Source organism: Micropterus salmoides, unplaced genomic scaffold (genome assembly GCF_014851395.1).
Source record: "Micropterus salmoides isolate LMB-PRFRI ecotype aquatic unplaced genomic scaffold, ASM1485139v1 Ms_hic_scaffold_21, whole genome shotgun sequence".
Taxonomy (NCBI): Eukaryota; Metazoa; Chordata; class Actinopteri; order Centrarchiformes; family Centrarchidae; genus Micropterus; species Micropterus salmoides.
This window is the reverse complement of record NW_024041262.1, coordinates 1,677,303-1,693,056: the sequence shown is the minus strand read 5'-3', so window position 1 is coordinate 1,693,056 and position 15,754 is coordinate 1,677,303. Positions and strand designations below refer to the sequence as shown.

Sequence of the window (15,754 nt, the reverse complement as noted above, 5' to 3'; positions counted from 1 at the left end):
GTTAGAAAACCTACACTTACTTACATAACTCACTGATGAGTCGTACGTCTGTTTCTACTATGTAAAATCTCATTTATTATGTTGTAACTGGGTATGGCTGAATTTTGTTTGATTCTTTGTACATTTTCTTCTTAATATGTTTCTATTCTCTATGACTGAGCATTGACCGTGGTGGGGTCCTCCAGAGGGTCCTCAATCTCTGCCTTCCTTAAGAAGACATTCCCGCGACACACCCTCCAAAGCATCCTCTCAAACGTTGGAATCCTCTCCCTGCTGATCACTCCAGCCACAAACCTGCATACACGAAACAAACAAGTGCTCAGAGTAGACAACACAAACCAAACAGACCACAGTGTGCACATAGTCTGCCTTTTGAATGGTAAAAAGAACTGATGAGGGGGCGGGGTGGTGATGGGGCAGTGGATAAGACGCCTTTGGCCTTTGGTGTGAGAGTTGCTCCAGAGGTATGTGACCTCTGACATATTTTATATGTCACTTTGGATGACAAGATGTTTCATAATACCAGCTCCTCCTTTCTTCCTCTTTCAGCTAAGAAAATGATTTCTATTAAGTTTTCTCTGCTTGAATGACGTGTTTAATTCCAACAACGTGCAACAATTTCCAGCAGATACTGAGATCCTTTGGGGGATAATGGATATGAAGATGACAATGTTCCAAGACACAATAAACACATCATGGAGCACAATTCTATGTCTTTAAATATGAACTTTCTCTCACAAAGTTTAATGGTCTATGGTCTATACGAAGTGGTCCCTGTTTCGTCTATAACTTGCATGAGGATGTGCGCAGGTGATGCTAGAATCATTCTTGCCAATGGTTTCACGTTATTTCACTAATGTACAGGTGGGAATGCAGCATGAAATGTGTTAACTTCACTGCATTTGTGTGTGGGTGTTTGGACACTTCCATGCCACGGCTAGATTCACAGTTCCCACATGACAAGCAGTTAATTGCAGCTTCAGCAGTCTGTATGTACATATATATGTGTGTGTGTGTGTGTGTGTGTGTGTGTGTGTGTCCAAATCCAAATATGTTTTTAATGAAAATAACAATACTATTACGATAAATATTTGGTATAATTTATGTATGTATATATTTATATATAATCATTTGCATTTGTACATTTATGAATCCTTCTGTGCACATTATTATTATTAATATCGAGACCCATCTGATTCAATAGTTATCTGATTATATTACTGCTAAAGGACCACACATCTGGAGAAAATGGCAGATTTTTCAATTAAATCACTAACTAATTAGTAATAATAATAATAATCCTTATTTGTAGAGCACTTTTCAAAAACAAGTTACAAAGTGCTTTAACAAGTGTAAAGAATAATACAAAAAAGATAAGAGCATGAAAATTTAATATAAAATTAGTAAAATACAATAAAATAAAAGGGATAAAATAAAGTCAAATAAGATCAGGAAAAGCTCTCCTATAAAAGTATGTTTTAAGAAGGGACTTAAAAGAGTTCACCGACTCAGCCGACCTGATTTCCTCGGGCAGGCTGTTCCAGAGCCTCGGGGCCCTGACAGAAAACGCTCTGTCCCCTTTAGTTTTCAGTCGAGACTCTGGAACAGACAACAGACCTCTGCCCGAGGATCTCAAGGTACGTGCTGGTGCGTATGGGACTAAAAGGTCAGAAATATAACAAGGCGAGAGGCCATGAAGAGCTTTAAAAGTGATCAATAGAATGTCAAGTCAATTCTAAAACATACTGGGAGCCAGTGTAATGAAGCTAAAATAGGAGTAATGTGGACATATTTCTTTGTTCTGGTTAAAAGCCTGGCAGCTGAGTTCTGGACAGTCTGGAGTCGATCAATAGATTTTTGGGTTAAACAGGTGAAAAGGCTGTTGCAATAATCCAGGCGTGATGAGATGAAGGCGTGTAAAATGGTCTCGGTGTCCTTAAAAGTTAACATAGATCGAATTTTTGCTATATTTCTAAGTTGATAAAAACATGATTGAACAAGCTTTGTGGTGTGCTGCTCGAAATTTAAATTACTATCAAACCAAACACCAAGGTTCTTTGCCACAGGCTTAATGTGATTTACTAGGGAACCAGCAGATGGCAGTATTTGATTTGCCATCTGCTGAGACCCGATGACCAGGATTTCTGTTTTGTCTGAGTTCAGCTGGAGGAAATTATTTGACATCCATTTTTTAACTTCACAAAGGCAGTTGTTAAGTGAACTCAGCATTCCAGGGTCTGTGGATCTGACGGGCAAGTATATTTGTGTGTCATCAGCATAAATATGAAAAGAAATGACATGTTTATGGATAATATGTCCAAGGGGAAGCAGATACAAGGAAAACAAAATGGGTCCTAAGACCGACCCCTGAGGCACACCATATTTAACTGGACAGAATGAAGAGACATAGTTGTTTACAGACACGCAAAACTTCCTATTTGACAGGTAGGATGAAAACCATTCTAGAGCAGTACCAGAGATCCCCACCCAGTGCCTCAGTCTGTCTAACATGATGTTGTGATCAATGGTGTCAAAAGCAGCGCTAAGGTCCAGGAGTACCAGGACTGAGCACATACCTTCATCAGCAGACATTAAAAGGTCATTGGTGACTTTAAGCAGGGCAGTCTCAGTGCTGTGGTACTTCCTAAAACCAGACTGAAACTTTTCAAATAATTTGTTATTTTCCAGCACAGTGAGCAGCTGTTTGGACACAATTCTTTCTAGAATCTTTGCAATAAAAGGCAGTTTTGAAATTGGTCTAAAATTATGTGGGAGGGAGGGATCTAAACCAGGTTTCTTTAAAAGTGGGTTCACGCAAGCCGTTTTAAAATAATCAGGGACACAACCAGTAGATAGGGAGCTGTTGAAAACAGAGATCAAATGGGGCCCAACAGAATCTATTACTTTCAGTAAAAATTTTGTAGGTATTATATCAAGTGGGCCGGAGGACACTCTCATTTGTGATACTGTTTTTAAAAGCTCAGACAAGTCGATGGGATAAAACTGGTTAAAACTCTGTTGTTGCTGGTGAGGGACCTCTGAGTAAGAGTCCACGGGGGTAATAGAGGCTCTGATTGACACCACCTTATTGGTAAAATAAGATAAAAACAATTCACAGTCATCATTACTTCCAGCTGAGGCACAAGGAGGGGTTGGGTTTACCAGCTGATCCACAGTCTTAAACAGAAACCTGGGATTGTGTTTATGTGTAGTAATGAGTTCATTACAATCTTTTGACAACAAATCTCTTCAGATGAGGAGATCTTGCTGACCACCAAAATATGTATTTGTGTGCAATGTGTCACGCGCAGGTCATATGACTATTTCAATATTTTCCAAGACTACTGAAGAATGTGTATTTGATAATATCATGAGCCCTATGCTTTACCCCAGTCGGAGCGGGGCACCACGCCCCCCCTCACTGCCCTCCATCAGGGCTGATGACTCCTCCAGCAGGTTGGGATCCTCCATCTGTCAAAGACATTAGGAAAACCTCAGTAGCTTTATTTATGGAAGCACATCAATTATTTATTTTGCTAATGGGTGTGTGGGCGCACCTCATCAAAGAACTGCTGTGTTCGACGGAGGATGTGTTTGAGCTCCGTCAGCTCCAGGAAGTTCTTCTTCAGGGCTTCCTGGTTGGTGTTGATCTCTTTCAGTTCGTTCTCCAGCTTCTCAAAGGTGGCCTGACCATCACAGTCAGCAAACACTCACTGATTTATTTCCATCTCCTTTCACAATGTTTTGGCATTTGGCTAATGTCTAATCTTACAGCAGCTACAGCATTTTCAATGTTCATGTCAACACGCAGTAATGAGCAATAAAAATTGTTAAAGTAATGGTATTCTCAAATAAAAGAAATTTGAGGGGCTTTTCAAACAAACCAACCACAAATCTATCTAACTATAGTTTAAAGGGCTGGAGTAAATAAAATCCAACTGAACTACTGAAATGTAAAACCTTATTTGGACTCTATGGGTAGAACTTTCAAGCTTTCGATACTTTTTCCCTCAACTTTCCCCTACCTTTCTACCAAGTTATTAGTGTGCGTAGGTAAATTCAATGCCATATAATACATTTAACAATGGTGCATTTATCATCACATGACATTTGACAAATGTCAAAAGCATTTTAAATCCTCTCCTTGCCTGACATGTGTTAAAATAACATTAATTGATGATGAGTAGTAATGATACAGACTGCAGACTGATTACCTCTAGATCAATCATGTCCCTGGGAAAAGGCACCTCTGGATTTTCTCCAGTGTCCACAGTTGGGATGTTAGCTTTCTTGATCTCCTTCTCCACAAACCCTGTTCAGCAGAGAGAATCCATTATTCAATACCTGCATTTAGGTGGTCTTAATCCGACAGGAGCAATTAAGTACCAGCGAATGAAGCTGGACTGACTCATAGGTAGGAACTACACTGTCCCATTGGGCCTGAGTGTTGACTTGTCTCATTACTTACTTAGTTTCCTGTCCATCTCCTCACACCGCCTTACTTCATTCACAAACTTGCGCTGGAACACGTTTACATCTGGATTCAGCTGTGGATGTACAAATAAAATTATTTACAAAATGATTTTGACCTGTTCATGTTTATTGTGGCTGGGAAGGAAGCTAGGAAGTCATGTGGCAGAGATTAAATAGCAAGAAAGTCCATGTAAGGAGATGAACGCACACTGGATGGGTCAAACTCAGAACTTCCGTGTTTGATTCCTATGTGAAACCAAGTCAGTGCTTAGCTATTTGAGTTTTAAGTTAAGTAGACGTCACGTAAGTACACCTGTCGCTGGTCGGGTATTTTCCAACAGTAATATGCTGTTTAGGGAGGCAGTGTCAAACAACCTAATTTGTCATTTAGGTATAAAGAAATGTTGTTAATAATGGATATTTGGCTAAGTGACTAATAACCAGGAAATTGAAACTGAAAACATCTAATATGAATTCATTATTTATCACCAATACATGTGTGATGTTGTGTATAAGGCAGGAAACAAGTAACCCCACATGTCCCCTCTGACCTTTCACCTTTTTCACTGACCTTAGAGGAGTCCTACCACCCAGAAACTGCACAGCATGAGAATTTTCATACTCACATCTCTAAATTGGACCATGCCCAGTTCTCCCAGCTCGCTGACACAGCAGTAGGCTGCCTCTGACTGGAGAAAGAGCTGGGCCAGGGTCATCTCCTCACTCCTGAATAGTTCCCCCATGATGAGAACCAAACTCTGCCTCAGCTAGAATAAAGAAACACTGCACCTAGGACAGGAAGACAGGTGCAATTATTAGATTTAAAGATTTTTGAAAAGAGCTTCATTGTTTTTTTGAAAAGGTCAAGTCAAAAGACTTCCTAAAGGAACTGTTATTATCCTTTAAAACAAATTAGAGCGATATACTGTAATGTCTGGAACTCTACTACAAGGTACATGGTACATGTAATTGTCATTTTTCAACAAAGGATTGTATAATGAGATGAGGTTTCATCTCATAGTTCCCTTTCTGCAACTCACATAAGCAAACATTACATACAAAAATTATAAAATCACATACAGAAATAAAACTATTTTGCATTGTACAGTGCTGAGGATGATATACTATACTATATTATACTATACTATATCATACTATACTATATTATACTATATTATACTATACTATACTATACTATACTATATTATACTATATTATACTATACTATATTATACTATACTATACTATATTAAACTATACTATACTATACTATACTATATTATACTATATTATACTATACTATACTATACTATACTATACTATATTATACTATATTATACTATATTATACTATACTATATTATACTATACTATATACTATATTATACTATACTATATCATACTATACTATATTATACTATATTATACTATACTATACTATACTATATTACTATATTATACTATACTATATTATACTATACTATATTATATTAAACTATACTATACTATATTATACTATATTATACTATACTATATTATACTATACTATACTATACGATATTATACTATACTATACTATATTAAACTATACTATACTATACTATATCACACTATACTATATTATACTATACTATACTATATTATACTATATTATACTATTATACTATACTATATTATACTATACTATACTATATTAAACTATACTATACTATACTATATTATACTATACTATACTATACTATATTATACTATATTATACCATACTATATTATACTATACTATACTATACTATATTATACTATACTATACTATATTAAACTATACTATACTATACTATATCATACTATACTATATTATACTATATTATACTATACTATACTATATTATACTATATTATACTTTACTATATTATACTATACTATACTATATTAAACTATACTATACTATACTATATTATACTATACTATACTATACTATATTATACTATACTATATTATACTATACTATATTATACTATATTATACTATACTATACTATATTGTACTATACTATATTATACTATACTATACTATACTATATCATAATATACTATATTATACTATACTATATACTATATTATACTATACTATACTATACTATACTATATTGTACTATACTATATTATACTATACTATACTATACTATATCATACTATACTATATTATACTATACTATATTATACTATACTATACTATACTATATTATACTATACTATACTATATTAAACTATACTATACTATACTATATCATACTATACTATATTATACTATATTATACTATACTATACTATATTAAACTATACTATACTATACTATATTATACTATACTATACTATACTATATTATACTATACTATATTATACTATACTATATTATACTATATTATACTATACTATACTATACTATACTATACTATATTATACTATACTATACTATACTATATCATACTATACTATATTATACTATATTATACTATACTATATTATACTATACTATACTATACTATACTATACTATACTATACTATATTAAACTATACTATACTATACTATATCATACTATACTATATTATACTATATTACTATACTATACTATACTATACTATATTATGCTATACTATACTATACTAGCGTAGTATAATAATAGCGTAGTATATACGATACTATACTATATTATACTATACTTTACTATACTATACTATACTATATTATGCTATACTATACTATACTATACTATATTATACTATACTATACTATATTATATTATATTACTATACTATACTATATTATACTATACTATACTATACTATACTATATTATATTATATTATACTATACTATACTATATTATACTATATTATGCTATACTACACTATACTGTATTATACTATACTATACTATACTATACTATATTACTATACTACATTATACTATATTATACTATACTATATTATGCTATACTATACTATACTATACTATACTATACTATATTATACTATACTATACTATATTATGCTATACTATACTATACTACATTATACTATACTATACTATACTATATTATGCTATACTATACTATACTATACTATGCTATACTATACTATACTATACTATATTATACTATACTATACTATACTATACTATATTATACTATACTATACTATATTATGCTATACTATACTATACTATACTATATTATACTATACTATACTATACTATATTATACTATACTATACTATACTATACTATACTATATTATACTACGCTATACTAGCGCAGCATAATAATAGCGTAGTATATACTATACTATACTATAGTATATTATACTATACTATATTATACTATACTATACTATATTATGCTATACTATACTATATTATACTATACTATATTATGCTATACTATACTACTATTATACTATACTATACTATACTATATTATGCTATACTATACTATACTACATTATACTATACTATACTATACTATGCTATACTATACTATACTATATTATACTATACTATACTATAGTATATTATTCTATACTATATTATACTATACTATACTATATTATACTATACTATACTATACTATACTATATTATGCTATACTATACTATACTAGCGTAGTATAATAATAGCGTAGTATATACTATACTATACTATACTATATTATACTATATTATGCTATACTATACTATACTATACTATATTATACTATACTATACTATATTATACTATATTATGCTATACTATACTATACTGTATTATACTACGCTATACTAGCGTAGTATAATAATAGCGTAGTATATGCTATACTATATTATACTATACTATATTATACTATACTATACTATACTATATTATACTATACTATACTATACTATACTATATTATACTATACTACATTATACTATACTATACTATACTATATTATACTATACTTTATTATACTATACTATATTATACTATACTATACTATATTATACTATACTATACTATATTATACTATACTATATTATGCTATACTATACTATATTATACTATACTATACTATACTATACTATACTATATTATACTATACTATACTATATTATGCTATACTATACTATACTATACTATATTATACTATACTATACTATATTATGCTATACTATACTATACTATACTATATTATACTATACTATACTATTATAATATTATATTATACTATATTATACTATACTATACTAATAATGCTATACTATACTATACTACATTATACTATACTATACTATACTATATTATGCTATACTATACTATACTATACTATATTATACTATACTATACTATACTATACTGTATTATACTATGCTATACTAGCGCAGCATAATAATAGTGTAGTATATACTATACCATACTATATTATACTATACTATACTATAGTATATTATACTATACTATATTATACTATACTATACTATATTATACTATACTATACTATACTATACTATACTATATTATGCTATACTATACTATACTAGCGTAGTATAATAATAGCGTAGTATATACTATACTATACTATACTATACTATACTATACTGTATTATACTATGCTATACTAGCGCAGCATAATAATAGTGTAGTATATACTATACTATACTATACTATATTATACTATACTATACTATACTATATTATACTATACTATATTATACTATACTATACTATATTATACTATACTATATTATACTATACTATATTATACTATACTATATTATACTATACTATACTATATTATACTATACTATACTATACTATACTATATTATGCTATACTATACTATATTATACTAAACTAACTATACTATGCTATATTATGCTATACTATACTATATTATACTATACTATACTACATTATACTATACTATACTATACTATATTATGCTATACTATACTATACTATATTATACTATACTATACTATATTATACTAAACTAACTATACTATGCTATATTATGCTATACTATACTATACTATACTATATTATACTATACTATACTATATTATACTATACTATATTATACTATACTATACTATATTATACTATACTATATTATACTATACTATACTATACTATATTATACTATACTATACTATATTATGCTATACTATACTATACTATACTATATTATACTATAATATATGCTATACTATACTATACTATACTATACTATATTATACTATACTATACTATATTATACTATACTATATTATACTATACTATATTATACTATACTATACTATATTATGCTATACTATACTATACTATATTATACTATACTATACTATACTATACTATACTATACTATATTATACTATACTATACTATACTATATTATACTATACTATACTATACTATATTATGCTATACTATACTATACTATATTACTATACTATACTATACTATACTATACTATATTATGCTATACTATACTATACTTTATTATAGTATATTACAGTACAACAGAGCAGAGAGGGTGAGTAGAACAACATACTAAAGTATATGTTGAACAAAATGTACCTCATTTTATTTTAAATCTTGATATTGTCATTCTTTCTGTACTTTGATGAAGTACCTGCCTTTCTATATGTCTTCACAATGAGCTCTTGTCACACTCTGCCTGTCAGCCATACCTTGTTTTGCACTTTTGAGTTTAGTTTATTATCTGTATGTTGAGTTTTGGGTTCTGTCCTGTCTAGTGCCCGGTGTCCAGTATCTGTTATATAGTCCGTGTTTTGAGTTTCAGTTATGCCAGGTATCTAGTTTACTCTTACTACTTAGTATCTGTCTTGTCTCGTATCTTAGTTCTTAGTTTGTGTTAAGTGCCCCCCCCCCCCCCGCTGTCTCTCTGCTTGTCTGCTTGTCTCTGTTTTCCATGCTGTCTCTCTGCCTGCCTGTCTGCTTGTCTCTGTTTTCCATGCTGTCTCTCTGTCTGTCTGCTTGTCTCTGTTTTCCATGCTGTCTCTCTGCTTGTCTGCTTGTCTCTGTTTTCCATGCTGTCTCTCTGCCTGCCTGTCTGCTTGTCTCTGTTTTCCATGCTGTCTCTCTGCCTGTCTGCTTGTCTCTGTTTTCCATGCTGTCTCTCTGCCTGCCTGTCTGCTTGTCTCTGTTTTCCATGCTGTCTCTCTGCTTGTCTGCTTGTCTCTGTTTTCCATGCTGTCTCTCTGCCTGTCTGCTTGTCTCTGTTTTCCATGCTGTCTCTCTGCCTGCCTGTCTGCTTGTCTCTGTTTTCCATGCTGTCTCTCTGCCTGCCTGTCTGCTTGTCTCTGTTTTCCATGCTGTCTCTCTGCCTGCCTGCCTGCTTGTCTCTGTTTTCCATGCTGTCTCTCTGCCTGCCTGCCTGCTTGTCTCTGTTTTCCATGCTGTCTCTCTTTCTGCCTGTCTGCTTGTCTCTGTTTTCCATGCTGTCTCTCTGCCTGCCTGTCTGCTTGTCTCTGTTTTCCATGCTGTCTCTCTGCCTGCCTGCTTGTCTCTGTTTTCCATGCTGTTTCTCTGCCTGCCTGTCTGCTTGTCTCTGTTTTCCATGCTGTCTCTCTGCCTGCCTGTCTGCTTGTCTCTGTTTTCCATGCTGTCTCTCTGCCTGCCTGCCTGCTTGTCTCTGTTTTCCATGCTGTCTCTCTGCCTGCCTGTCTGCTTGTCTCTGTTTTCCATGCTGTCTCTCTGCCTGCCTGCCTGCTTGTCTCTGTTTTCCATGCTGTCTCTCTTTCTGCCTGTCTGCTTGTCTCTGTTTTCCATGCTGTCTCTCTGCCTGCCTGTCTGCTTGTCTCTGTTTTCCATGCTGTCTCTCTGCCTGCCTGTCTGCTTGTCTCTGTTTTCCATGCTGTCTCTCTGCCTGTCTGCTTGTCTCTGTTTTCCATGCTGTCTCTCTGCCTGCCTGTCTGCTTGTCTCTGTTTTCCATGCTGTCTCTCTGCCTGCCTGTCTGCTTGTCTCTGTTTTCCATGCTGTCTCTCTGCCTGCCTGCCTGCTTGTCTCTGTTTTCCATGCTGTCTCTCTGCCTGTCTGCTTGTCTCTGTTTTCCATGCTGTCTCTCTGCCTCGTTAGCCTCATGTCTGTCACCTGTGTCCCGCCCTGCTCGTTATCCCTGGTATATATGTGTGGTCTTTCTGTTCAGCCCTTGTCCGGTCATTGTTCGTGTTACCTTCTGTATGTGGTATACCTTGTATACAGTGTTAGCAGTGTTCTTGTCGTGAGGAGAAGCTCTGTCTGGAGATCTGCCTGAAACCTTGTCAACCTGTATTTGGACTTGTGTTCTCCCCTTGCCCTTGTGGATTCTTTTGGACTCAGCCACTGATAGTAAGTGCGCTCGCCTTTGGTTAATAAATCTTTGAACTATACCTGCCAGTCGTATGTCCTGCATTTGGGTCCCACCTGCTCAACCACCACAACACCCTTACAGCTCTGTGCTGAGACATGAACTACTCATGGGAAAGAACATTGTCTGGTGACATGTTGTGAAATGGGAGTCATACCTTAACTTACATGAGAACTCAACCACTGTGTCCACCCCATGGTGGAAGGCAACCAAGTAAATTTACTCAGGTACTGTACTTAAGTATAATCTTGAGGTGTCTTTTTTTTACACTAATTCATGACACTTTATACTTCTACTACATTACAGAGGGAAATAGTACTTTTTGTTCCATTACAAGTATTTGACAGCTGGAGTTAGTTGTTACTTTACAATGAATTTACATAAAAAAACATCTGTTTGAAGAACTTTAACTTTTTTAGAAATTTGATGCATTGTAAAAAAATAAAAAAGAAGCTACAGAATAAACAATTTGAGCTTAAATGGCTTAAATTGGTCAATTAATCAACTAATTGATTAGTTCATTACCAAAAAATGTATCAGCAACAGATTACTTGTAGTTTGCCACGCAACATGTTGCAGTTTATTGTTTGAGATTCTCAAATGTGGAGATTTGCTGCTTCTCCCTGTCCTAAATTACATCGAACTGACTGTTGTAGTCACAGATTCACTAAGTGTGATGGGCATTTCTCCCTATTTTGTTCTGTTTTACAAACCAAACAATAAATTAATTGATCAAGAAAAGAATCATCAGATTAATCCATGACATAAATAACCATTGGTTAAATTCTTAAAAATGAGCTCCAATTCAACCAACTACAAGACTAAAATGCAGCTTAAGCATAAATACCTGAGTTATAATAATCTAATGCTATTCTACATAACACAACATATATATCATCTCACAGGGGCCAGTACATTTACTTTTGATACTTTAGGTACATTTTGCTGATAATACTGAGACTCTGTCCTATAGAGGTGCCCTGAGTCAAAACATGCTTGTGTCAGGTTCTGGGCCCAAATGCAAGACACAGGAAGCTTACAGGATAACTTCTGATGATTAATTGACAAGAAAACTCCGTGTACACACTTACTAGGAGTGACAAATCCAAAAAACATAGTCCAACCAAACAGGGTATTACAACAAAGCAAGGTGATGGATCCAAAAGAAGTAGGCAAATATCCAAAAATCCTCTGACACAGGGAGCGAACAGGCAGGCAGATTTACTGACAGGGAATATCAGGCAGGAACACACAAGACGAGTAACAAGACAGAGCATGACAAGCTACAATGATCCAGCAAAGACTGACAGAAACAGTACACAATATACAGCTCTGGAAAAACTAAAGACACCATTCCAAAATGTTTCTGAAATCAGCGTCTCTATATGTATGGCAGCCATTCCGTTCCAGTGTCTGTTAAAATCCAACACAAGCACACCTCATTGTACTTAATGAGGTGCTGATCAAGTGATCACCTGAACAAAACCTTATATGAGAAAGTATAAAAACCGCTGCTGTAGTCATCACTATCCTCTTGCAATAGGACTAGCTTGTTTGTAAAAATGGTGCTAGTAGTACCTCAAAGGTAACTTGAATAAATAAAGAACAATTGACCATGTCAAGAGTTGAAAAAAATAGTTTTGAGTGAGGAAAAGATGGGTTCAATTCTGGCTTTACCGGAGAGGGATTCAGTGTGCATCAGGTTGCTTCCATCTCTAAAATTTCAAAGACAGCAGTTAATAAGAACAAGATCAAGCAACAGACAGTCGCGGCAACAAAGCTACAGACTGGCAGAGGGCTAAAACTGATTGTCCAGTGACCGGGATGACCCGCCAATTCATTCAGATGTCACTCAACAAGCGTAGAATGACATCAAGTGTCCTATAAAAAGAATGGCAAATGGCAGCTGGGGAGAAGTGCACAGTGAGGACGGTTTGAACCAGAAGAAATAAGCACTTCATCAAAGAGAAGCAAAGATGATGTCACAGGTTTGGGTTGGTTGGTTGGGTGTGTTTGTAGTTGTTTCCTGTGTTACGTTGTAGTTTTGTTCTGGTCTGGTCTGGTTTTACTCTGTGGTCTTTGCTTTTGAATAGGTTTTCTTAGTTATGTTTTATTTGGTGATATATTTCCTTTGTTGTTGTGAGCTTTACATCCTGTTTTAGTTTGTAGTTAGTCTACTCCTTCCCTGAATTTCCCCCGAATGGGTGAATGCAATGTAGTGTGTAAAAGCTCTTTGAGTGGTCGGAGGACTAGAAAGGCACTATACAAATACAGAGCATCATAATTTTTTCTAGAGCTGTGAACTGGTCTAGCGAGCAGGGCGGGAGCAAACAGGTGAGACACACAGAACACACACACCCCCGCGTGACAGGCAGGGTGATCAACAGGTCATACAAATCTGGGAAATCAGAAGGACAGGACACATAGCTGGGTATGAAACACAGACAGTTCCTAAAATAAACCAGGAACAGGCAGACACGTGCTCAAGCGAACAGAAGTGCAGATCAAAGCAAAAACAGCAGCAGGCACCGAGTAAAACAGGGAAACGGACTCAACACAACAGACCAAGATCATTACAAACTGGCAACAATTATGAAAATGGATTAATTGTTTAAGTCACATATCAAGGAACAAATGATCTGGATCCAGCTTGTCAAATGTTAATATTGATCAGTAAAGTAGTGGCTTGGCCGTGGGTTTGAATAATTCCAAAATGACACATTATTGGAATATTTTAGAATAAAAGTACACTAAGATAAGGTTATGAACTCATTCTAAGCACCATCGTCATTTGCACAGATCTAATCAGAGAGACATATCTTTTATTCAGGTGTATAGTAGCATGGCAGTTTGAATGAATATATATCTGTAAATTTGTTCATTCTGTTTGTTTAACCTACCTTGTGCGTGGTTTGTGTAAGCTGTGTATGTTTTGAACTGTAAGTGTGATTTTATTTTGTTTTACTTAATGCAAACCGCTGCTAGTGGAGTAGGCTACAGCTATTTCTCAATATATCTAACATAAAAATCACAATGTAAAAATCTTAGATTCAATCAATCCTGTATTCATCTCATTCATTCATATGAAGGGCAGGCCTTATTCTAATTTCACAGCAGTCTAATTTAACAGCAATGCATTGCTCATATGTAGGATACTGTAGATCATCCTACAGGAAGACTCTACAGCTGGGGGGGACAGGCCTTTATTATAACAGCGCCTACACAACGCCATGATGTGGCTGCTAAATTACAAGTGATTGTTCATCTTTGTAAAAATGTTGTGCTCTATAAAATCGAGCTTCTTCAGATCCCTAAGCTAACATGCAGAGCGGAGCATCGCTGGTGTCGCAGCATCCTCTCTGCTGCAGCTCTGCCCTTCACGGCTCAAGGACGCCATGATGCTGCGGGAGTCCGGCCTCCAGCATCCGCCCCCTCCTCCCACACACTGCACCGTCCGCTTTCAGAAATAAGACTCTGACAGACACTAATACATAATATGTATGCGTTTATTTCCTTACACAACAACATTAAAGGCCCATTCCTAGAATGTAATTTGGGGGAACTCATCTACAAGCTGCTGTGTGCCGTTAGGTCGCTGTAGTAACATTTCAGACCGGACGACTCGGTTCGTATGACAGACATTTTGATTAGGCTACATCACTCTGCTACGAAAGAACCAGTCGGTCGCCTTATCATCGTCCTCGCAGGCCAGACGTCAAAATATTATGATTCATAGGACTATGGTTAATAATTCCCTCTCTTACACAGAATCGGAACCGCTGAAATTAATCTAATTTACATTAAAGACATTAAATATCCTGACTCACCTGCGTAACCCGCAGCTGGTCTGTCGAGCTCCCCGGGATGCTGGATGCTGAGGTCCGGAGAGGTGCGTC

The 15,754-nt window shown here is 34.5% G+C and overlaps 1 protein-coding gene across 4 annotated transcripts in view; it reads right to left on the bottom strand.

Annotated features, from left to right (window-relative positions):
• atp6v0a1b (ATPase H+ transporting V0 subunit a1b) overlaps positions 1-15,754 on the bottom strand; it is a 42,826-nt gene extending 27,072 nt beyond the window's left edge. For all 4 annotated transcript variants that reach the window (XM_038736217.1, XM_038736218.1, XM_038736219.1 and 1 more), the window contains exons 1-7: positions 15,686-15,754; positions 5,100-5,262; positions 4,469-4,547; positions 4,215-4,312; positions 3,558-3,686; positions 3,389-3,471; positions 168-294 (exon numbers count right to left, since the gene is read on the bottom strand). In XM_038736217.1, coding sequence (XP_038592145.1) covers positions 168-294; positions 3,389-3,471; positions 3,558-3,686; positions 4,215-4,312; positions 4,469-4,547; positions 5,100-5,216 — 633 coding nt within the window. In that variant the 5' untranslated portion in view covers positions 5,217-5,262; positions 15,686-15,754. The remainder of the gene's footprint in view (positions 1-167; positions 295-3,388; positions 3,472-3,557; positions 3,687-4,214; positions 4,313-4,468; positions 4,548-5,099; positions 5,263-15,685) is intronic.